Here is a 23,021-nt window from a genome sequence, read left to right as displayed (position 1 = left end):
GTTTCAATTGGACCTAAATATAATACGCCAATAGAACTGTTGGCCGGCGACGTTGGTGATTATAAAAGTTGCGTTGGATACCAGATGGCTTCTTTGTACAGTTTAGAAATAAGGAATATCGGATCCTTGTGGCTACTGCATTTGTTCGTGAATGTAGAACATGGATTCGCTGTGCATTCAAAGGATTTACCGGCAGACTATCTGAGACTTGTGACCACACACGAGTGTGTCATAAAAAAAATGATTAAAGAGCTAAACGGATGCCGTGAAGGTAACCATTATAATATGTTCGATAAAATGATTGACTTGAACTCTGATCCGACACAAAATGAGTTGAAAGATATGGTGCGCGACAACAATTATGCGGCCAGAGGACTGCTGAAAAGAAACAAAATTGGTGCGAATTCGTTTAATGATAAGTTTGTAGAATCGATTAATATGACAAATCTTTTTATGAACAAACAAGGATTAAAGAGAGTATTCAGCTTGCAAGTGGAGTGGTCAGAAATTGTCAAAGTACAATTGAAGAAATCTAATGCTGATGCGCAAAAACTGGATTGGGCTAACGACAACCTTCAAAATATAAAATCAAATTATACGCTGTACTATTCATTTCTAAAAGTCGTCATGTATAGACTGACTTTATTACATATGAAATATCTACAAGGCCATCCAGAAGGTTCGGAACATTATGTTAATTACGCGCAACTATGGTACAAAGCGGTTGAACAATTTGGTAGCATGTTAAACCTGACTAATGACCTACACATAAGGAGATTGCTCACTTCCATCAATAATCTCTTAAATAGAACAGAGAAAATAGATAGTGTGGTTAGCTATGTAGTGGAAACATTGCATTTACTTTGTCTGCTGCTAAGTGTGAGGTCATCAAACCATTCAATAGAAACCGTGAAGAATTAGATATATCTTATGGAAGGTCGTCGAATGCTGATATAATAGGTTGGACAATTAATACAAATTACCGTGTGCTGTTTGAGTACAACAGCTGTGGAATACGCTAGGATTTTTTTCCATGACCTCAAGCGGGTGTTAAAACATGTCGACTTTAGCCTCGTTCAGTTACTCCTAGAATATATTGATGAAATCGATCTGGAAAATAATATGGAGATGTTAGATTTCGACTTCTTGTAGTTTAATGTTACCATAACAACACAAATTATTAATATTTATAAGATAAAAACAATATATATTATTATAATAACCCATCTGTACGCCGTGTCATTACTCGCGAATTTTAATCAAATAAATAATCACATTAATACAGTTTAAACGTTTTTCTATTATTTGTATTTATTATAATTTTTGAACTCGCTCATTTCCATCAATAATCTCTCTAACGGAGAAGAGAAAATAGATAGTGTGGCTTGCTATGTATATGTGATACTAGTATCAATTTTTCTGCCTCTCGGGTGTAAGCCCATCGAACCATTCAATATAGAGATATGTAATCAAATCTGTGAACACTAGAGCTCCCTTACTTAGGGAGGTCCTACTACTACTCACTTACGTATAATACTTTCTTACTGTGTTTGGTTTGGACTGTACTAGTTTAAATCTAAAATCCATTTATATATTAATTATTGTAAACCTGTGACCTCCCGGTTCCCGCTATGCCCCAATCTACTGTACTGGCTTTTTTTAAATAATACATATGCCATAGCAGTGCTTATATTAGTTCTAACAGTAACTACTTTTGGTATCGATAGCATTTTTATGCAAAAAAAACCAAGCTATCATAAAAATATGAACAACGTCCTTTGTGGCTTAGTTGTAAAGATCTTGCAAATATAATTTCCTATGTAATTGAAAACTATAACAGTTTAAATAAGATATTTAACTAATAAATCTTGAAAATATTTTACACCAAATATAAATAATAGAAAAAACGTTTAAATTGTATTAATGTTATTATTTATTTTATTAAAATCGCGATAATAACGTGGCGTACGGATGGGTTATTATAATAATAATATTGTTTTTATCTTATAAATATTAATAATTTGTGTTGTTATGGTAATATTAAACTACAAGAAGTCGAAATCTAACATCTCCATATTATTTTCCAGATCGATTTCATCAATATATTCTAGGAGTAACTGAACGAGGCTAAAGTCGACATGTTTTAACACCCGCTTGAGGTCATGGAAAAATATCCTAGCGTATTCTAAGCTTTTGTACTCATACAGCACACGGTAATTTGTATTAATTGTCCAACCTATTATATCAGCATTCGACGACCTTCCATAAGATATATCTAATTCTTCACGGTTTCTATTGAATGGTTTGATGACCTCACACTTGAGCAGCAGACAAAGTAAATGCAATGTTTCCACTACATAGCTAACCACACTATCTATTTTCTCTGTTCTATTTAAGAGATTATTGATGGAAGTGAGCAATCTCCTTATGTGTAGGTCATTAGTCAGGTTTAACATGCTACCAAATTGTTCAACCGCTTTGTACCATAGTTGCGCGTAATTAACATAATGTTCCGAACCTTCTGGATGGCCTTGTAGATATTTCATATGTAATAAAGTCAGTCTATACATGACGACTTTTAGAAATGAATAGTACAGCGTATAATTTGATTTTATATTTTGAAGGTTGTCGTTAGCCCAATCCAGTTTTTGCGCATCAGCATTAGATTTCTACAATTGTACTTTGACAATTTCTGACCACTCCACTTGCAAGCTGAATACTCTCTTTAATCCTTGTTTGTTCATAAAAAGATTTGTCATATTAATCGATTCTACAAACTTATCATTAAAGAATTCGCACCAATTTTGTTTCTTTTCAGCAGTCCTCTGGCCGCATAATTGTTGTCGCGCACCATATCTTTCAACTCATTTTGTGTCGGATCAGAGTTCAAGTCAATCATTTTATCGAACATATTATAATGGTTACCTTCACGGCATCCGTTTAGCTCTTTAATCATTTTTTTTATGACACACTCGTGTGTGGTCACAAGTCTCAGATAGTCTGCCGGTAAATCCTTTGAATGCACAGCGAATCCATGTTCTACATTCACGAACAAATGCAGTAGCCACAAGGATCCGATATTCCTTATTTCTAAACTGTACAAAGAAGCCATCTGGTATCCAACGCAACTTTTATAATCACCAACGTCGCCGGCCAACAGTTCTATTGGCGTATTATATTTAGGTCCAATTGAAACTCGCGTAAGCAGCATGTGTGTTAATCCAATATACAGGTACGCGCATTTCAAATCCTCATAGAGACGATCTTTTTCGATAATTTCATTGCTTGGGTATTTGTACCCGGTTTCCAATAGGTGTACTGATTGGCAAAAGAACAGCACCAAACAAAATACAATGTTCTTGGGTATTGCGGAGTGGTCCATAATTCTGTGTAAAATTCTATGACTGGATGGAAAGAAGTCTGGTTTGCTCGATGCTTTTTGAAGAAACGAAATATCGCAAATGAAGAAAAAAGAATTTAATCGTAATGTGTTCGTTTCTCGGTAATTTAGCGATTCGACGGTTTACAATAAACGTTTGTGCTGTTTGGCATTACTTTAAAGAAAAAATTGTTTGTTTTGGTTACAATTGTATTTTTTCATATATTTATATATTCTAGGTGTGAAATATGAGGCCACATTTTGTTTTTTCATATTAGATTATCGCCTAGTTTAAAAGGTGTATCTATTTTTAAGTAAAATATTCAGTGTATTTTTTTTTTGTTCTTACAAACGGTATTAACTGTATTTACTTTTAGCGGCGATAGTATCTGTGTAAAAAAAAAACAGTGGGTTCGGGCCATAGTGCGGGCAGAGAATATTAGGGCGAGGGAGGTCACAAGTCTATGCGAATTATTACAATTGATAATGATGAAATTCAGTGGTTGCTTACAGTATTAAACAGAACATCTGTGGCACACGGGACATCAGAATTCGAATTCCAACTGACCTGTTAGTTTTTCTACTCTGTTTTAAAAGTTCTATTACTTGAATATACGCTTAAAACTCGTTCCATGCTATATTCTATGAGTTAAAAAAAACAGCATGTCGAGCATGAAAAAGCGAAGGAAAGAAAAAAATGGCACCCCTTCTAGGAGAAAGGATGTATGATAATTGTTTAGGTTGGCAACAATGTTTGTCGGTAGTACTATGTCTTAAGATTATTCTATACACATTTGAAACTAATTGGACCATTTTGAAAACAGATATGGGGCGCCATAATTTTAAGTTAATATAAGGTTTTCGGTTTTTTTTCTCGATTTTGAAGGGGAAGGGATCAACTTTTTAAACTTTTAATCTAATAAAGTACTTTACAGGTACGATTACTGATCTTAAGAGCTGCTACACGAAGAAATCTGTTATATGATGACCACGTCATCAATATAGGTTACATGTTTTTTAAATAAATGCGGGCAGTGCTTCCGGCGACTTGAGACTGATGACCAAACAATTAAATTAACAATAACGCTGAATTGCAAATTGTAAAAATATATAAAAGTCAATGAGAGTCAATAACATTTTGTCAGTCGACTTTACCTGAGCTATATGTCATCAGTCAAGAGTAATCGGTTGTCGCTGTCCGTCTACAAGGTTTAGGTTCGAGAGTTCGTTCATTTACACCTAGTAGTCTATCCTCTTTCCTTGTGCGCTTGTCTTGCGATTCGTTCGCACCTTGTACCTATCCTTTCCCATTCTCTAGTTCTTTTTAATCCAGTATAATCAACGGCTCTTCGACATCCGCGAAGAACCCGGACAGCTATCCGTTATACTCTAGTGCTCTGACAACAACCAGTGTATACATCCAGAGTCTAGAGTGTCCAAATGCCATTCCTTTTTGTCTTACGACAAATCGGTACAGTGGAAATTGTGGGTACAGACAAAAAAGTATAAAAATATAAAAACACATCGTCGCATCGTAGCTAATAGAAAACTAGAAATACGTAGGTAAAAAAAAAACTTGTTTTTATGTAATGTTATTGGTATTTCTACAAAATTTATACTCGCTATGTAATTTGTAACAATTTGTTTTAACAATATAAGAATTTTGTGTATTGCAGAACATAAATAAACATTTTATTTACTGGGGTTATTTATGCGGATTTTAATTTGATACATTACATTTTTTCGTTTTCTCGTGTAACTATTATAAAAAACATAATAGGTTTTTTTGTTGATCAACTAACAAAAATATAGTTATAAAGTATAAATATAGTTAAGAAACATATGTACAAGTTATGTATTGGTAATAATTGGTTTTAATTACATCTTAAAATCACGGTATTTCTAGCATATATTGTAATACCAAAATTACTTATTTAAGTAAATGAAAGTCTGATATCTGCCCACCTGTTTAATAATTGAATTTTGTTTTAACTAAACGGGTAATTTAATTCTGACGCTTCCAAAGAAGAGGTTTCTTAACCATTTAAAAACTGGGACAAACTTTGCCGGCATTAGCGAATTGCTATTGACAACTTGAAACTGATGTTTCCCGAAAAAATCAATAATTTAGTGGTATTGAAATAGTAATATAAGAACAAGTTCAATCCACTAGAGTTCTAGAGTATAATATGATGGGCAGAATACACAGATAAAAGATAATAATATTATATTATTATTTTTTGGTCAAAAACACTTTTTTACCGTCTGAAAATTAGACTGAAGGTAGGTCCATAATGGAGTTACTACATATACAATTTTCTAATCATATATTTGTAGTCAAACTTTTTTTTTTTTATCAAGGAAACCCTCCTTCTCGAAAAAAAAAGGAAAAATTACACTTTGGCCGTAGTAAATATCTAGGTTGTATATTGTGCGAGTGATTCAACAGGCAACAGATAAGTGCTTGAAATAATTTTTGTAAGTATTGTTAATTACTTTGTATGGGTAACTATTGCAATAAATCATTATAGGCAGACGATCAGGGGGTTAATCATAATATATCCACAATAATACCTAAAATACAATTTTCCAAGCACATTATTACCATTAGGATCGTACTTGCTTTTGTAGATATTTGTATTTATACCATTACAGATCCGCATCAAAGCGTAATTTTAGTTATTTCGGTTTAAAGTAAAACAAATGTTATACTTATTAGTATATATTATAATAAATATGACATTCATTTCTATTGGTATATAAGTAATTATTAAAAGCACTGTGTATTCTTCTAGACATTCTCTCCTCCAAGTCGCAAGGATTTATGTTCTTTTTTTGTCCGTGAGAGTTATTATTTATTACTTACTAATTACTATATTAATACAAACTATGTTTTCAAGCAAATTATTATTTTTTATATTTTTTGTTTTATGCGACTGCCGGTAGATGCCGCTGCCGTTTGATTTTTTTTTGAGATTGTGTATTTTTCGCACGTTTTTCTAAAATTTTGATCAAAGATATTTACCAAATCATTTTGAAACGCGTTAGAATATACAGTACATAGTATACAAGAAATTAGAGTAACTTTTTGCACATGTTCGTGCAAATTTTGAGTTCTTTGACGGTTTTTTCGATTTTGATTTCTGCGTTTCTTTGGTGCGTTAGTTTTTTGTTAAATAGAACATTGTTGATCGTCAAAGTTATCGCTTCTCGGCTATTTTTAGCTAAGATCAAAAGTGTAGTATCTGTTCTTATCAGCTTAACATCTGGTACACCTCACATTGTGGGGTTCATATGTTAAACTAATTTTTAAAATTGGTGGAGATTTGGGGCTTGCTCCTACTCCACCGCGGGTTGACCCGGTGTTGCAGTACCGTCGGGACCGGCCCATATTAAACGTCTAGAGATCTTTTAAAACACACACTGTTATACAAAACATAATAAAATCAATCTGTAGGCAATTATTATTATTAAATACTATTTGAAGGCGAATGACGGCCATCTAACGCCATTTCCATTTAAAGGCCACCCTAATGTTGATGGTTTTATCTTGTTAAGAACTGTATGTGTGCCGTGTTATATGTCATATTTGCTTTAATATATTCAATCTATATTTTGTATTTTTGCGATCAGTTAGTAATATTTATATTAATAGTTTTCGGTCGTCTACATAATAATATTTTAATTTTGATATGAATCATGATAACCAAAATTTAATATTTTTTCATCAGTACAGTGTTTCAAAATCAGCGGGCACCGTGGGCAGATCTAGGATACTAGAAAATGAAGAAAATGTATCAACATTTTATTACTGCTAATTGTTATGTAATCATTAATATTATAACAAATATTTGTATAGTCGTAGTTTTTTGTTTTTTAAATTTACTTGAGAAAAAATTCACTAACTTAAAATGTCAATTGTTATTCTTGAAATTATTGTAAAACATTGAATCAAATTATTGTGCTTTTTTTATAAATACATTTGTTTTGGTCGTATAACGTTTTTAATTTTTATATTATATATTGCCAAGTAAATATGTAAATTGTGAAACTGTCTTTTCGGTTGAATATTATGTCACAGAGCTAAATATTCTTATTTTATGAATGGGGTTGTTTCATACAATATTATATAATAATGATTTTTACTGTAATTTTTAAAGAAATACTATATTATTTATTATTTATTCTTATACATCGAAGTACGAATAAAAGTTAAATATTATCAGTAAAATAGCCTTCCCGATGTGTCAAAATAATAGATTATAGTATAACCTCCTCTCTTAAAAGTTTTATGAACAAAATGTTTTTAGTAACTCCCATGTTTTTTTTCTACAGATAAACATATTTATAGTTTTTTTTACGAAAAATGCATGTTATTAATTGTTATTTCTACTAAAGCTTAATATTAAATGAAATTCAAATTTTTATCAAGTTACATTTTGTTTTTAAATTTTAACCTGTGGATGTTACGCTTGTTGGATAACTGATAAGAGCCTTATTAGTGATAACGAATAGACCAGTAAGGACCATGCAAGATCTATGGTTAGTTGAACCGTATTCTAACCTCAAAATCAAAATTCCAAATATCTTGTTAACATAGTAATCGCATTTATCGCTCTGTATTTACCTTAACACTTAGAATAGTACATTAATTATTATGATAATCCGTTAATTATTAAATAACTTGTAATTCACCGTTTGTATTTTAGTTGTGAATTTTCAAAATTGTTATTCTTGTTTGATACATTTACTTCGGTCGTTATTGTTGCTGTTATTATTGTTACAATATATTGAAGTTTTCACCGATCAAACATTTGTTTTCCAGTATCTTTTTAGAAATCGGTGTAAAATGATTTTCTAACACTTACCTACCTTTACATGATTTTTCATTATTTATAGTTTTATTTTCATCGACAATTTCTTTAATCTACCTGCAAAATATCCAGAACGAGCCAAGCCACAAATGTAAAAGTAAGAGATTAAAATCAGATTCACTATTTTCTTAAAAAATCAAGTCTGTTAGAAGTATAAAATATAAATATATGGTGTCCGGTAAAGTAAATTTATACCACAATTTTACATTATGTTTCACAAATCTGTTTTCCGCCTCCAAAATTAATCTAAATAAGAATAAAATGAAAAAAAAAATTACATGTTGCTTATAAATATGTTTTTAATTAAAATTCATGAATATGCACCGTTTGCTTTCAGAAAAAAAACAAAATGTCTTCGTACCACTCTCATAAAAGTGGTATGCAAAACGGTGCTGGTTCGCCGTCGATATTAAAAAAACGAGGAGTACTCTCTCAAAATAATGTGCCTAAACGTTCAGTCCATTTCAGTCTTTTCAACAACTTAAAATCAATGCTTGTTCAATTTGATCAAAACAACGTCAAGGACAAAATACAGTACAACAATCTTATTTGTGATATAAGAGATACCGGCGTAGAGATCAAGGTAATATTTAAAAAAATTTTAATTACTGTTTTTAATGACTGAATTCACCTCTTCATAGTCTTGTGTATATTTAAACATTTTTTTAAAAAATTCAAATAAAACTTATGCTATCACAGATTATAGTAATTTTATTTCTAAACTTTGGATAGTATCACTTTACCTTACAAACAATACCCAAAATATTTAGAAACAAATCGACTAATGCGAGACTTACACTTACGTTGCACGCAATCGTAACATAAAAATACATATTTACATTTGTATTTGGTTCATCTGTTTGATGAATCTATTGCAGATTAAGCTAATCACCGAGACTATCCCAAAAACGTAGTAGTTGTTGTCCAATGTCACTGTTTGAAATCGATGTAAGCTAAACAATGGTTATAAATGATCAGCGGTTTGCCAGCGAGAACACTAGGAAAAATAATTATATAAATTTGTGTTGAGTTCTATTAGCAGGTGAGAATATGTATTACACGGTGTTAATTATTTTCAGAAATATGGTTTGGCAAAAAAAAAAAAAAATTATATATTGTTATCACTAATATGAAAATAAAGAAAAAATAAAACCTTTACATAAAGTATAATTTCATACTGGATTTTGTGTTTTATATTCATTGAATATATCTAAAACCATTTCATTGAAAAAACAAATTTTGTTTCCATTTTGATTTTTGTTTTGCCACATTAGTAGTGGAGTTCATTTAATGGACAGTCGTAGAATAGACCGTTTTGTCAAAACTTAACATTTATAAAAATATATAATTGAAAAAAATTCTAATGAAAAAACCTGTGCTTTTAATTATTTTTAGGATTTCGAATTGGTCAAAATACTGAAAGACGCCAGGAATTGTGTCAACATATTGAACGAAAATCTAACGCTATTCGTCAAAGTCATATTGGTAAAGTTTTTGTAACAATCTATGCAATATTATGCATTGAAGTGAAAATAAATTAACTGAAACAATTTCAACATCATCAGGTATTGAAATGGATGAACAGAAGCGATGAAGTCATAAACGAATACCGTGGATTTTTGTTGGAAGTTTGTTGTGCTCACAACTACCACACAAAGTTTGCTGTAGAACAGCTTGTATCGTGTTTTTCCGAAGGTACGTGAAATCGTTGGTTTGTTAAACAATTTTTTTATAAACTATTTCTTTTTTCTTTCACAGTTAACACTCAAGAAGTTAATCGTGTTGATGGAATGCCAAGTGAATACGAAGAAAAATGTTACCGAAATGTACACGACACCCTTAGTGAACTACTCAGAATCATTCCGTTGTAAGATTTAATTTATTGAATTTTTTTTTAGACATTTAAAAAAGTCTGTCTTGTTTGATTATTGGAGATATTTATTCCAGAGCAAAAGACATCCTACTGGCGGCGTTGCAGAAGAAATTTCCGTACAAGAGAAATAACACCGAAGCTTGTTTGCATTATATTCACAATTTGTTTACGATATTAGATTACGAACCGTCGCTGCGCAAAAACATTCTCAGTCTCGTCATCAATAGGTGAATAATTTACTGTGGCTGTTTGGTTCAAAATATAATTCTAACCCATGTAAAACGTTTTGTAGACTAGTAGAAATTGATGCTCACGTACCCAGAGAAGAGCTCGATCGATTAAGAAATCGTACAAGCCCCGAACCTGAAGATATTTTTGCGATGGATATTGACGGAGACGATGTTGAGACAAATCCGGATAGGCTAGAATCAGAATACTTTTCACGGTCTTTGGACATTTGCATGCTAAGGATTTTTAAATTTCTTAAATCATCTTGTCACGACAAGTCCGGAGTTTTAATGTAATTTCAAATTAAACTACTAATTCTATGGTTCCAAGTGAATAAATTAACGTTATAAGGTTTTTTTTTTCAGATGGGATAGCGCTAGATTGTTGTTTCAAGATTTGTTAGCAGTTTTCGAAAGTGAAATATTACCTACTTACGCTAGTAGTCATATTCAATACGTAATTTATTACTTTGTCAGCTTTAAACCGGCGTTGGCCGAGAAGTTCAGTATTTATTTGTGGAAGAAATGTTGTGACGTGACCGCGCCTTCGACTTTACGTCAAGCCGCCGCCGGTTACCTGGCCAGTTTCTTGAGTCGAGCTCCATTTGTTTCCATCAAGTGAGTGGAAAATCGTATGTACTTACAAAACCAACGGTAACATTCTAACGTGTGTTTTCCTTAAAATTATTTAGCGTTTTAAAAACGATTTTAGCCGAGTTGACGACGTGGTGTGACGACTATATCGACAGAGTAGATAAGTCTATAAAAGTAGTCAATGAAGAACTATTGCGGTGGCACGCCGTGTTTTATTCAATTTGCCAGGCGTTGTTCTACGTAATAGCTTTTCGACACGAAGACCTAATGGGCAGCAAAAGAAGTACGTGGTTGTTGGATTAATATTTATAGTTCAAAAAATTTATATAAATACAACGAATGAATTATTGAAGAGTGACGATGTGTAATATTTTTGTATTTGCAGATCTTAAATTTATGGAAAATTTAAACCTTTCAAAAATAGTAACGTCTCGGCTGAGTCCATTGAGGATATGCTGTTCGAAAGTCGCAAGTCGATTTGCACACATTACTAAAACCTATCAACTCACATACTGTTATACCGTAATGGACGGTCACGTGGACATAACCGATCGGTCCATCAAAGAGGAATGGCTCTATTCGTTCTTTCCGTTCGAACCCTATGTTCTTCCAATGTATGTTTTTTTTTCTTCTACGGTTCACTGTAAAATAAAAAATATATTTTTATTTAATATGTATATAATTTTTTTTTTTTTTTTAGATCAAAGTCTACAGTAGTTCCTAATTTATACAGAGAGATCGGCGTGGATATTAATCACGGTCTGCCCATTGACGATGGACAAGAACACGAATGTATGGACATAAGTCCGAGCATGTTGTCTTCGAGTTCACCCACACAAACAGATTGGTTAGGTCGATTAGCCGATCGAGATGATCTTTGTTAATTGGCGATTGAGACGTATTAATTTATTCGTAAATAAAAATAGCAAATTGAATTTTTGTATTTTATTTTTTATATTTAAACACGTACACTACAAGGAGCAAAACTGAAAAATGTATGAACAATTTTGTAGGAAAACAAAGTGAAAAAGCCAAAGCTTAAATGCTCATTTGCAAAAGTGCGATTAGACATTTTGATATTGTATTTTTGTAAAAACCGTTGGTTAATTTTAATAGATAATTGTTCATAGGAAAATGGTGAAGAAATATTATCTATGCTAAAGAGTGTCATTTTTTTGATTGACTGAATAACAATATTTCTAAGAGTTTTTTAGCAATTTAAAGATTGAGATTTTTTTCAATTTAGTATTTAAAAGTAAAAAAAATTCTCAGCTGTGAACATTTGTTCATTTTAAAATGATTTCTTATAACCTGTTGGATTTCAAGTCACGCCAAACTATATTTTGATAGAAAAAATATTATTTTTCTTATAGAGATGATTGTCTGAAAAAAATAACCAATAATCATTACTGTGAGTATGCATTAAAATTTAAGCTCTAAATTCATAATAAATAAAAAAATAATATTCTAAAATAAAATAAAAAACCCATTATTAAAGAATGCTATAATAGCATTGCTATTATTATTAAATAGTTTGGTAAAGGTATTTTTTTTTTTTAATGCAAAATCTTAGTTATAGCTGTAACTGAAATGTGTAATTATTGTTTCAGTAATTTGGACATTTTTGATAGTTAATTTTGTATTACGGTGATTCTTATAATACAGCCGTTGGACGAATTTCCGACATCTTTTGAAATATTTTCACTATAAGATTAAAAGAAAATCAATCTTTCCCATGAAGGAAAGTGTTTTGTGATCAGATCCTTTCCCATTCCATCCCGTTTATTCTTTGCAAAGACTTGACAGAAAATATAAATACTAATTTCCAAGGCAATACTAAAATAGAGAACCTGATTTTTAACCTGACTTGTCTATTGACTGATTAAAATATTGATTTGTGTGTTTAAATTAAATTTCTAGACGTTTTATATGGGCCGGTCCCGACGGTACTGCAACACCGGGTCAACCCGCGGTGGAGTAGGAGCAAGCCCCAAATCTCCACCAATTTTAAAAATTAGTTTAACATATGAACCCCACAATGTGAGGTGTACCAGATGTTAAGCTGATAAGAACAGATACTACACTTTTGATCTTAGCTAAAAATAGCCGAGAAGCGATAACTTTGACGATCAACAATGTTCTATTTAACAAAAAACTAACGCACCAAAGAAACGCAGAAATCAAAATCGAAAAAACCGTCAAAGAACTCAAAATTTGCACGAACATGTGCAAAAAGTTACTCTAATTTCTTGTATACTATGTACTGTATATTCTAACGCGTTTCAAAATGATTTGGTAAATATCTTTGATCAAAATTTTAGAAAAACGTGCGAAAAATACACAATCTCAAAAAAAAATCAAACGGCAGCGGCATCTACCGGCAGTCGCATAAAACAAAAAATATAAAAAATAATAATTTGCTTGAAAACATAGTTTGTATTAATATAGTAATTAGTAAGTAATAAATAATAACTCTCACGAACAAAAAAGGAAAATAAATCCTTGCGACTTAGAGGACAGAATATCTAGAAAAAGTCGGATATTAATAAAATACACAGTGTTTTAGGTATTATTGTGGATATATTATGATTAACCCCCTGATCGTCTGTCTATAATGATTTATTGCAATAGTTACCCATACAAAGTAATTAAGAGTACTTACAAAAATTATTTTAAGCACTTATCTGTTGTCTGTTGATTCACTCACACAATATATAACCTAGATATTTACTACGGCCAAAGTGTAATTTTTCCTTTTTTTTTTCGAGGAAGGAGGGTTTCCTTGATAAAAAAAAAAAAGTTTGACTACAAATATATGATTAGAAAATTGTATATGTACCTAATAACCCCTTCAGTCTAATTTTCAGACGGTAAAAAAGTGTTAGTTGCTACTTGCTTCCCGTCAACATTTTGACCAATAAGTATAAAATGATTATCTTTTATCCGTTTTTCGCCCTTGATAGTGTGACAGAACTGTCACAATAGTGCGATAGGGACTACCACAGCTGTTTACACGTTGAGAGTTTTACTATCACTATGGCAATAGCTACTATTGTGACAGCCTTTAAAAATGCCTCAATAAGCAATAAAGACCTAATATGCAAAATAAATATGGAACATTTTATTACAGGTTGACTTTGTCTTATAATAAAACAAATTTTATCTTAGTTGGCCTTGTTGCTGCGCTAATTAATATGCTAGAAGTCATCTGTCCTAGTTATATAAGGAACCACTCAGACTGTTCAGGCACCTTCCAGCGAACTGGTTGCGATCATCGTCGCTAGATGGTCATATACAAATAAATGGTAGACCACTAGCAGTCTCACGCTCTGGCGAAAGAACTAGTCTCATCATCGTGGCTGACGACGACTCCAGATTTGCACCTGGAGGGGACGATGCATACTACAGAAATGTAGTCTAATAATTACCATAATAATACAAATTCATAATAATTAAAACAATATTGTTATTATATTAACCCATTTGTAAATTTTGTCATAACAATAAAATAAATAATCACATTAAAATTTTAATATTTTTTCTATTACTTATTTTGATGTAAACTATTTTCAAGATTTATTAGTTAAAAATAACCATTAGCTAACTGAATTGTAATATTAAACAAATACAAATATCTTTTTTGAAAAATATAACTTAGAAAAAAAATTATTGCTGTGTTTTTAACACAAAAAAGTACATTTTTTCAACAACTGAGTAATGAGCTGAAGGCTAGAAATGGTAGATATACAAATATGAATAAGATCACGTAGAATCTTATAGACACTAAGATTAGCACCTGGAGGGGACGATGCATACTACAGAAATGATCCCGTGAAGTATGATCTTAACTAAGTCTTTGCAAACGACCCATACTTATGGTCATCGTCAGTGAGTTAACCGGAGTTACCCAAAGTAATCGAGTAAAACTGTCAAAAGTCACTTTGTCCCCACACATAATATCTAATATACTTAATTTTTGCACACGACTTACATTAGACGATGCCTAGTTGTTTTTAATCGATAGTAAACATTCTTAGCCAATTGTAAGTATTTCATATCGTCCATCGAAGGTACCGGCTTAATAGTAGTTCACAAACAGAGCCATCTAGCGTCAACATTACAGGGTGAAAGGGCTAACACCTAATAGACAGAAAAATACCAAAATGAACTAATACTCCTGTATCGTCACAGCTATTACAATACAATAATCTGTATTGATTTCTTTACTATAAATAATTTTCGTGATGTAAGAACTAGGTACCTATATGTATAGGTAGCTAATGTTATATTTCATTAATTGTGTCGTTAATGAACTATATTATTGCTTAAGAAAACTAGTTAGGTTAGTTTTTACATATTATATTTATTAAACAAACATTACAGTTTACAAAAACCACGAGAGAGCAACAACAACAACTGTATGGTACAACGTCTTACACAATAGTATAAATAATTTTTAGGTTACTGAATGACAGTTACAGTGTGACCATGTTATGTATGGTTACAATAAGATTTAAAAAATTTAAGATGACAAATAGAATCTTATATACTGTGGACAGAGTACATTAGGACGGGGGGTCTTTTTTAGTGCCGGTTAAAACCAAAAAAAAATAATCTTTTACTATGATGATGTTTTTTTTTTAGTCGATCAACGAAAGAACCTTTTACATTTGTTTTATAAAAACTACACACAAGCGAAAATATTTTATCTAATAAATTAAAAAACGCAAAAATATACAATTGTACCAGACTTAGGAAACCAAAAAAACTTAAAACGAAATACATTTCATTTAGGATTTGCAACACGCAAAATTCTTATTTTGTTAAAATAACAAAATGTGGTCTGAACAAACATAAAAAAAACAATTGTTTCTTCAAAGTAATGCCACAACAACACGACCGTTTAACAATCGAATCGTTAAATTTTTGCAAAACTAATACATTATTATCCGATTACATTCATATTTTTTCAATGGCAATATAACGTTACCTCAAAAAGTATCAAGCAAACCAGAATTATTTCGACCGAGTAATATAATTTTACACAGAACTATGGTTCGATCCGCAATACCCAAGAACATTGTATTTTGTTTGGTGCTGTTCATTTGCCATTCAGTACACTTATTGGAAACCGGGTACAAATACCCCAGAAATAAAATTATCGAAAATGCTCGTCTTTATAACGATTTGGAAAGCGCGTACCTGTTTACTGGAGTGACACACATGTTGCTAACCCGTTTTCTTATGGCCCCTGTATATAATACGCCCACAGCACTGACGGCCGGTGACGAAAGTTATTACAAAAAAGTTCCTAGATTCCAGATAGCTTCATTGTACAGTTTAGAAATAAGGTATATGGGATCCTTGTGGCTACTACATTTGTACACGAATTTAGTACATGGTTTTGCTGAAAAATCAAAGGATACACCGGCACACTATCAGAAACTTGTGGCCACACACGAGTTTGTCCTCGACAAACTGATTGATGACCTAAAAGGATGCCGTAAAGGTAATTATTATGATAAGTTCGAATTAATGGTTATCTTCTTAAAATCTCATCCGGCACGAGTTCAGTTAAAAGATACGGTGCACAGAAACGATAATATGGCCAGACAACTGCTGCAAAAAAACAAAATTTGTACTAGATCATTTAATGATAAGTTTCTTGAGACAATAATTATGAGAAATCTTTTTATGAACAAATATGATTTAATGAAAGTATTCAAGGAGCAAGTGGACTGGACAGACATTACCAAAGTACGATTGGAAAAATCTTATGATGATGCGCATACACTAGATTGGGCCACCGACAAACTTCAAAATATAAAATCATACTATACGTTGAACTATTCGATTCTAAAAGTCATCATGTTTCGGCTGACGTTAATACACATGACATATCTACGGCAATATTCAGCTGGTTCGGAACACTACATGTATTACACGCACCAATGGTACGACTTGGTCGAACATTTCAATAGTAAGTTAAACTTGACCAATGACCTACACGTAAAAAGCTTGCTTACTTCCATCGATAATCTCTTAAATGGAACAGAGAAAATAGATAGTGTGGTTAGCTCCGTAGTAGACATTTTGAATTCGCTTTGTCTGCCTATCGGATTTAAGGTCATCGACCCATTTAATATAGACAGTAAACAATTTGAGATATCTTATGCAAGATCGACGGATGCTGATATAATAAGTTTGTTGAATACAACTAGCCCTGTGCCGATTGAGTACAACAGTTTAGGAAAAACTAGGATATTTTTTCTTCATCTCGATCGGGTGTTCAAAGATGTCGACTTTAGTCTCATTCAGCTACTCATAGAATATATGGACGAAATCATACTGGAAAGTTTACAGAGAGGATAGATTTTGACTACTTGTAGTCTAATAATTACCATAATAATACAAATTCATAATAATTAAAACAATATTGTTATTATAATAACCCATTTGTAAATTTTGTCATAACCGCGAATTTCAATAAAATAAATAATCACATTAAAATGTTAATACTTTTTCTATTACTCATTTTGATGTAAACTATTTTCAAGATTTATTAGTTAAATATAATCATTAGCTAACTGAATTGTAATATTAAAAAAATAAAAATATCTTTTTTGAAAAATATTACCTAGAAAAAAAATTATTGCTGTTTTTTAACACAATAAAGTACATTTTTTCAACATCTGAGTAATGAGCTGAAGGCTACAAATGGTAGAAATACAAATATCGATAAGATCATGTACAATCTTTTAGACATTTATATGCTTAAGAATGTATTTTAAGTAAAAAGGTAGAAACGATTAGGGTTATTTAAAATGGATGTCAAGGAATATTCTCTGAAAAAGGTAATGGTTTTTTAGTTTTTTATTAACTAAAACTATAATAATATACATTATTCAATGTTTTTATAATATAGTTGTATTGTTGTACTTATATGATTTTTAAAACTAAATTACTAAATTAATACAAAATATATATATTTCGTCACTTGCTTAGCAACATTTGTGTTTATATATAGGTATAAAAAAATATATTAAAACACCTAAACACCACAAAAAATATTTTCAAAAGCGCTCCCAACAAACTGAGTTTGTTCTTAAACTTGGTTTGCTCAATAAAACGTTATTTTAAACTTTATATTTTGAAATGTATAAACATTATTTTTAATCCTATTTATATACTAATAATTGCTAAAAACTAGAAAAATAAATAATAAATACTTATTTTTCTATTGTTGTCCCTGTTACACGTTTCGATGGGTTATTGCCATACCACATGGAAAGTTATAAGACAATAGTAATTTGTGGACAATGAACATTTTTTATTTATTATTATTTTAGAATAGAAGTGTACAGCAACGTCGTAGGTTTTTAAAATATATTTTTTTTAAATAATGTTAAACATGTTTAATAAATAGGTAACAAGTTTTACGCGGTTGGCAAATGATTCGAATAGATTTTTACATTGGTTGTTAATATTATTAAGTTACCGAAAATGTCTTGTCAAGTTCGTGACAATATAACATTACCCGATAATACAACACATTATTACAATATTACCTACTACACACAACCTTTACCATGTAGCATGGTCGTCTATGTACTTCATGATCGATAGGATAACACCAAAATCGACATTTTGGAGAACCTTACCCAATTTGGCGATGAAATCCTTTGCGTTTTGCAAGCTATCTTGGCCGATTGCCCCTTGGCCCGGTTGCAGCGTCATCTGGTTGGTGGCCTCGCATATGAGAGTAACGTTAAACTCGTGCAGCTTAAGCGTGAGCCCCCTCAATAATTTCGTTTGTGACTAATTTGTTGCAGTCGAGGCGAACAAGCGCGTCCAGCAAACTCTTGGTTTCCGGATCGTCTTGAAGGCATAACAGTTTTTGAAAATCCACCAGAAATTTGCGCCGTGTCTTAATACAATTTTGTCGCCATCGACCCGCACACTCATCGAGGTACAACAAAAATGTCCACGTATGCCGGTACATGATGGCTTTAAACAGACAGACGACCGCTTTGAAATAGTTCTTGATGCTTAACAAGGGGTGTAGTAAAACGGCCGAGGAGTTCATTTTTGTGTGCGTACTGTAAGTTGTCTTCTAGCATTTTGGCCGTGCCGAACCAGTTGATTTGCACGTCGTACCCGTCCATCAGCTTGCCCAACACCACTGTATTCTTGCCCAGGCCGTTAAAGAACAGCACTCTGGGCTTTAACGCTCTGTACCGCGTACCGTACGTTGATTCCGCGTTGTTCGCGTCCAAAAGTCTTAATCAGCTCGTTGCAGTTGTTTAATACCTCATTTTCGGTGTCATTCAAATTGGGTTTGCCGCTCGGCATGGCGGCTGCCTTCTCCACGTACCAGTTTTCGAACGTGTCCAACCGGTTTTCTGATCTACAACCGGCGACTGACAGTTCTTCTTGCATTTTGTCCACCACGTAATTGTTAATGGCCGTCAGTCTATCTATATAATGACAATCATCGGCTTCGCGTGCGTTGTCGACGACATATTGTTCGTAACAAGACTGCACCGTGTTCACGTACAACAGTAGCAACTACAACGAGCCGATTTCCACGTATTTTTCACGTCGTATAGCGTGCATATCGCCCCGTGGATTTGGTTGCGGTACGTCAGATTGGCCACGGTTTTGGTCAAAGAGCGTTTGTCTTCTAACAAAAGTTTCACCAAACGCACGTGCGTCAGGCCAGAACACAGATACGTGCATTTCAAATCTCTGCACAGGTCTCCCTCCGTCGGGTTTTCCTCCGTTCCATAAGTGTAGCCGGTTTCCAGGGACAGTACCGGTGTGGTGCTCAACGAGGCCATCAAGCTTAACAAGGCCACTAGGCTCAAGACGAACGTTGTTGGTGATAATATTGAAAGCATCATTTCTTTGGCGATCTGCAACTAGTCTCGATACTGAATTTTCACTAAACTGCGAAGTTTTTCTTTTCCAATTCAAATCTCGAGTGTCATACATCATTTACAGTACACGTCATTTGTCAGTACCTCCATTTTGGTTTACAACAAACATGCACACTTAGAATGCGTGACGACCAAACTCCAGTATACGTACTGTATTATATTATTGTACAATATATTAACGCCATGATTCCATTTTACAAAAAAATAGTTACTTGGCAGCCGGGAAATGACGTATAGTTAGACGTAGACAGCTCAACAGTAACAGTATAATGATATTGAATACTATACAGACATAAAATAATCTCACTGCTAACTGATAAGCATTGATCAGCACATACACGATTAAGAGTAGTCGTATAATTATTAAAGAACATTTTATTTTTATTTTGTATGTATTTATTTTTGATGATGCATATGCCATATTGTCAGTCTATCTACGTATATGTCGTTTATTTGTACTACTGTACATAACAAATTATTTCCTTAGGTGTGCAAAAATATTCTATTATTAATATCTACGCGTAGGCTAAGGCATTCGTTTGCTATAGAAACATAAACACGTCATATTGACACCTGACATTTGTTTTACGTCTTACAAAAGCTTCAAAGGTGTAATTCGATAAATAAATTTTCATAACACGCAGTTATTAAGGAAAAAGATATTTAGTTTTTGCACCAATGTCAAAGTAATACATCTTAATCGTAATCAAATAATTTACAACCAATTTGTGTCGCTGTTTTCGTTAAAAAATCTTTACCATGCTAATGTACGCCAGTTTAATTTTACTAATAAGCCTCAGCTCGTACGTTATAACAAACGAAAATATTAATATAACACAATGTTATTACTCCAAGTTCATGCTTTACTTTTTTTATATTAATGACATTTCTTTCACACGCTCATTTGACAACAGTAAAAATTCATTTACCGAGGAAGATTTGAAAATTCACGGCGATTATCTACAACGAAGTCTGGGCGAAACCGTCCTGGCAATGCTCGATGAACTTAATCGTGAAAAAAACAATTGCGGTCTGCCAGAAGATTTGATGACGATAAATTTATACTTGAACAACGTCCTGGGAACGTTGTTGGTAAGAAAATTCGACGGGAAATGCATAATAGCAGGTGACCAATTCAATGTGTACTATAAAAAAGAACTTGAAAAAATCTATAGTGAAATTATCACTGTCATCATGAAAAGTATCAATAAAATATGCCCCCGAAAGTATAGCGATATGGAATCTACGGTTCAGAAAAATTCGTTAACCAAGTACCATTCGCAAGTTGATCCGAAATCGGCGGAAGGCGTCCACTACGATGAGCTCAACGATTTGTTGCCGAATAGTTTAAAAAAACCCATTGAGTATCGCGTAAACAAGGACATTGTGAAACAACAGATGGAACACGTCCACGACAGCACCTTGGAGGCGATGCACGTCGTCGGGAGAAAAGACAGCACATTATCGAATTTTCATCCCAGAACAATGTTGTTCTACGACCTGTTGTCTGACGACCAAAGGAAAATCGTGGAAAATGCCGACCTCGATTTGCTAACCGGTGAGGCGAGCGAACCGGAATACAAGTTACTTCTGAACGTCACACTGGACGCACAACTCGAAGACGGAAACCTTGCAACCATAGCTGATCTGTTCGAGATGATGAAACGCGTGTTCGACGTCAATTGTCTTATCACGTATCAGCAACAAGTCTTGGCGGCCACGGTACACCCCTTGTTGAAGTTGGTCGGTGAGTATTTGCTTTTGGTGAAAAACATGTCTAACGCGACTGACAAAGATTCGGAAATCAAAGATTTGGGTACTTCCGTCCTTCAGGTATTCGACAAATTCATCCAGCTAAAAATTTTACCGGAAAAAGTGCAAAGACATTTGAGCATTACCCGCGAGGAATTCAATAACCTGATCAATTGCCCGCGGAAAGAAAACCTACAAAAAGCTCGCCCGGAATGGATCGACACGGTTTTCAGACGTTGCTCCAACCCGATGGTATTTAACAAATTGAATTTCCTCCGCCATGATCACACGATGAACTTGGAAACTGAAAAAGATTGCAACAATGTCATCGGTGCGCTAAAAAACACTACCGCCACTATTAAAAAGTACGTTGGAAAATTGGGCAACTACAAAAAATTGTACGACGTTGTTGTAAATTGGAATACATTCGTGTCATACGAAAACATGTTCCAGAAAAACAGCGGCGACGAAAAATACTGCGACATTGTAAAGAATAATAAATGTGGTAAGTACTTATACTCCGTCCCACGAGAGAACGCTACCGCGCGGAAACTTTTGTGTGCGCCTGCGCAGATAAAACTAAACAGGAGTAATGCCAAGTGGTTTCTGTCCATTACCGCTCTCTCGTGTGACAGAGTATAATATGATAATTTACTTACAATAGTGATTTTATATACTGGAAGGGGCGCTAGAATTTCGCTAAAATCAGCAAAGGTGCTCTAAAACTGGAAATATTATAGAAAACCCCATCACTTCAATATACGCGTACTATGAAAGATTCATATTTTTGGGGTGCTATTTTCAAAATTATAAGTGATAATAAACGTCTAAACTCCTCCCCCTAAATAGCGGCTATACATACTTGTGAAAAACGAGACACTGCATACTTTAAAACTTCAGCTGTAAAAAATGTAACTAATTATATAATATTGACATTCAATTGGCTTCCAACATATATTATTACACTTTTAAGTCTTTGTGCGAATAATAAAAACAAATTGTATTATTTTGTTTTAGGTTATAGCATTATTATGTCCGAAGACAAAGAATGCTGCCAATCACAAGAAAACCATGATGATCTTTTGCTGAAAGTTTAAACGAATTCAATTTTTTTTTTAATGAATTAACTACATTTAAATATTCTAAGCAAATTCGTCAGACCACTTGTAAAAATTTACGCAAAGCTACTATGATTTTTAATTCGCCAATAACTGATTTACAAGTTACAACAAACTAAAAATACTTCTAGAATTGTAGAAATTTTCTATATATTTTTAGTTTCTTGTAAGTCTTAACGGGTTTTTCTAGAATATTAAATGCAATTAATTCTTTCTAAATAATTGTCATTACATTGTTTTCTTAAAAAGTGTGGATTTATTCTTA

At 32.8% G+C, this 23,021-nt stretch overlaps 2 protein-coding genes, 3 non-coding genes and 1 pseudogene across 5 annotated transcripts; 3 read left to right on the top strand and 3 right to left on the bottom strand.

Annotated features, from left to right (window-relative positions):
- Window positions 1-6,581: 6,581 nt before the first annotated feature.
- LOC126843848 (U2 spliceosomal RNA) lies at window positions 6,582-6,775 on the top strand. The gene has a single exon (XR_007686494.1). It is a non-coding gene; the product is annotated as a U2 spliceosomal RNA (small nuclear RNA).
- A 1,262-nt stretch (window positions 6,776-8,037) lies between these two features.
- On the top strand, window positions 8,038-11,831 carry LOC126843145 (RNA polymerase I-specific transcription initiation factor RRN3-like). Its single transcript, XM_050580504.1, has 11 exons — window positions 8,038-8,350; window positions 8,591-8,836; window positions 9,649-9,738; window positions 9,819-9,948; window positions 10,012-10,120; window positions 10,201-10,353; window positions 10,419-10,646; window positions 10,720-10,971; window positions 11,046-11,230; window positions 11,333-11,561; window positions 11,648-11,831. Exons 2-11 carry the CDS (start codon window positions 8,603-8,605, stop codon window positions 11,829-11,831), a joined length of 1,794 nt encoding a protein of 597 aa, XP_050436461.1. The 5' UTR covers window positions 8,038-8,350; window positions 8,591-8,602.
- Window positions 11,832-12,871: 1,040 nt separating this feature from the next.
- Window positions 12,872-13,065, bottom strand: LOC126843849 (U2 spliceosomal RNA). Its single transcript, XR_007686495.1, has one exon. It is a non-coding gene; the product is annotated as a U2 spliceosomal RNA (small nuclear RNA).
- A 1,110-nt stretch (window positions 13,066-14,175) lies between these two features.
- On the bottom strand, window positions 14,176-14,381 carry LOC126843850 (small nucleolar RNA U3). The gene has a single exon (XR_007686496.1). It is a non-coding gene; the product is annotated as a small nucleolar RNA U3 (small nucleolar RNA).
- Window positions 14,382-14,719: 338 nt separating this feature from the next.
- LOC126843851 (small nucleolar RNA U3) lies at window positions 14,720-14,793 on the bottom strand (annotated as a pseudogene).
- A 5,626-nt stretch (window positions 14,794-20,419) lies between these two features.
- On the top strand, window positions 20,420-23,005 carry LOC126843219 (uncharacterized). Its single transcript, XM_050580595.1, has 2 exons — window positions 20,420-22,143; window positions 22,656-23,005. Exons 1-2 carry the CDS (start codon window positions 20,646-20,648, stop codon window positions 22,733-22,735), a joined length of 1,578 nt encoding a protein of 525 aa, XP_050436552.1. The 5' UTR covers window positions 20,420-20,645; the 3' UTR covers window positions 22,736-23,005.
- The last annotated feature ends 16 nt before the right edge of the window (window positions 23,006-23,021 follow it).

The sequence above is a fragment of the Adelges cooleyi genome, unplaced genomic scaffold (assembly GCF_023614345.1).
Source record: "Adelges cooleyi isolate 19-005CV unplaced genomic scaffold, UGA_ACOO_1.1 ACOO_flye_CR_arks_rails_tigmint_CR_PRNA_574, whole genome shotgun sequence".
In the NCBI taxonomy this organism is placed as follows: domain Eukaryota; kingdom Metazoa; phylum Arthropoda; class Insecta; order Hemiptera; family Adelgidae; genus Adelges; species Adelges cooleyi.
This window is presented reverse-complemented; position numbering and strand designations above follow the sequence as displayed.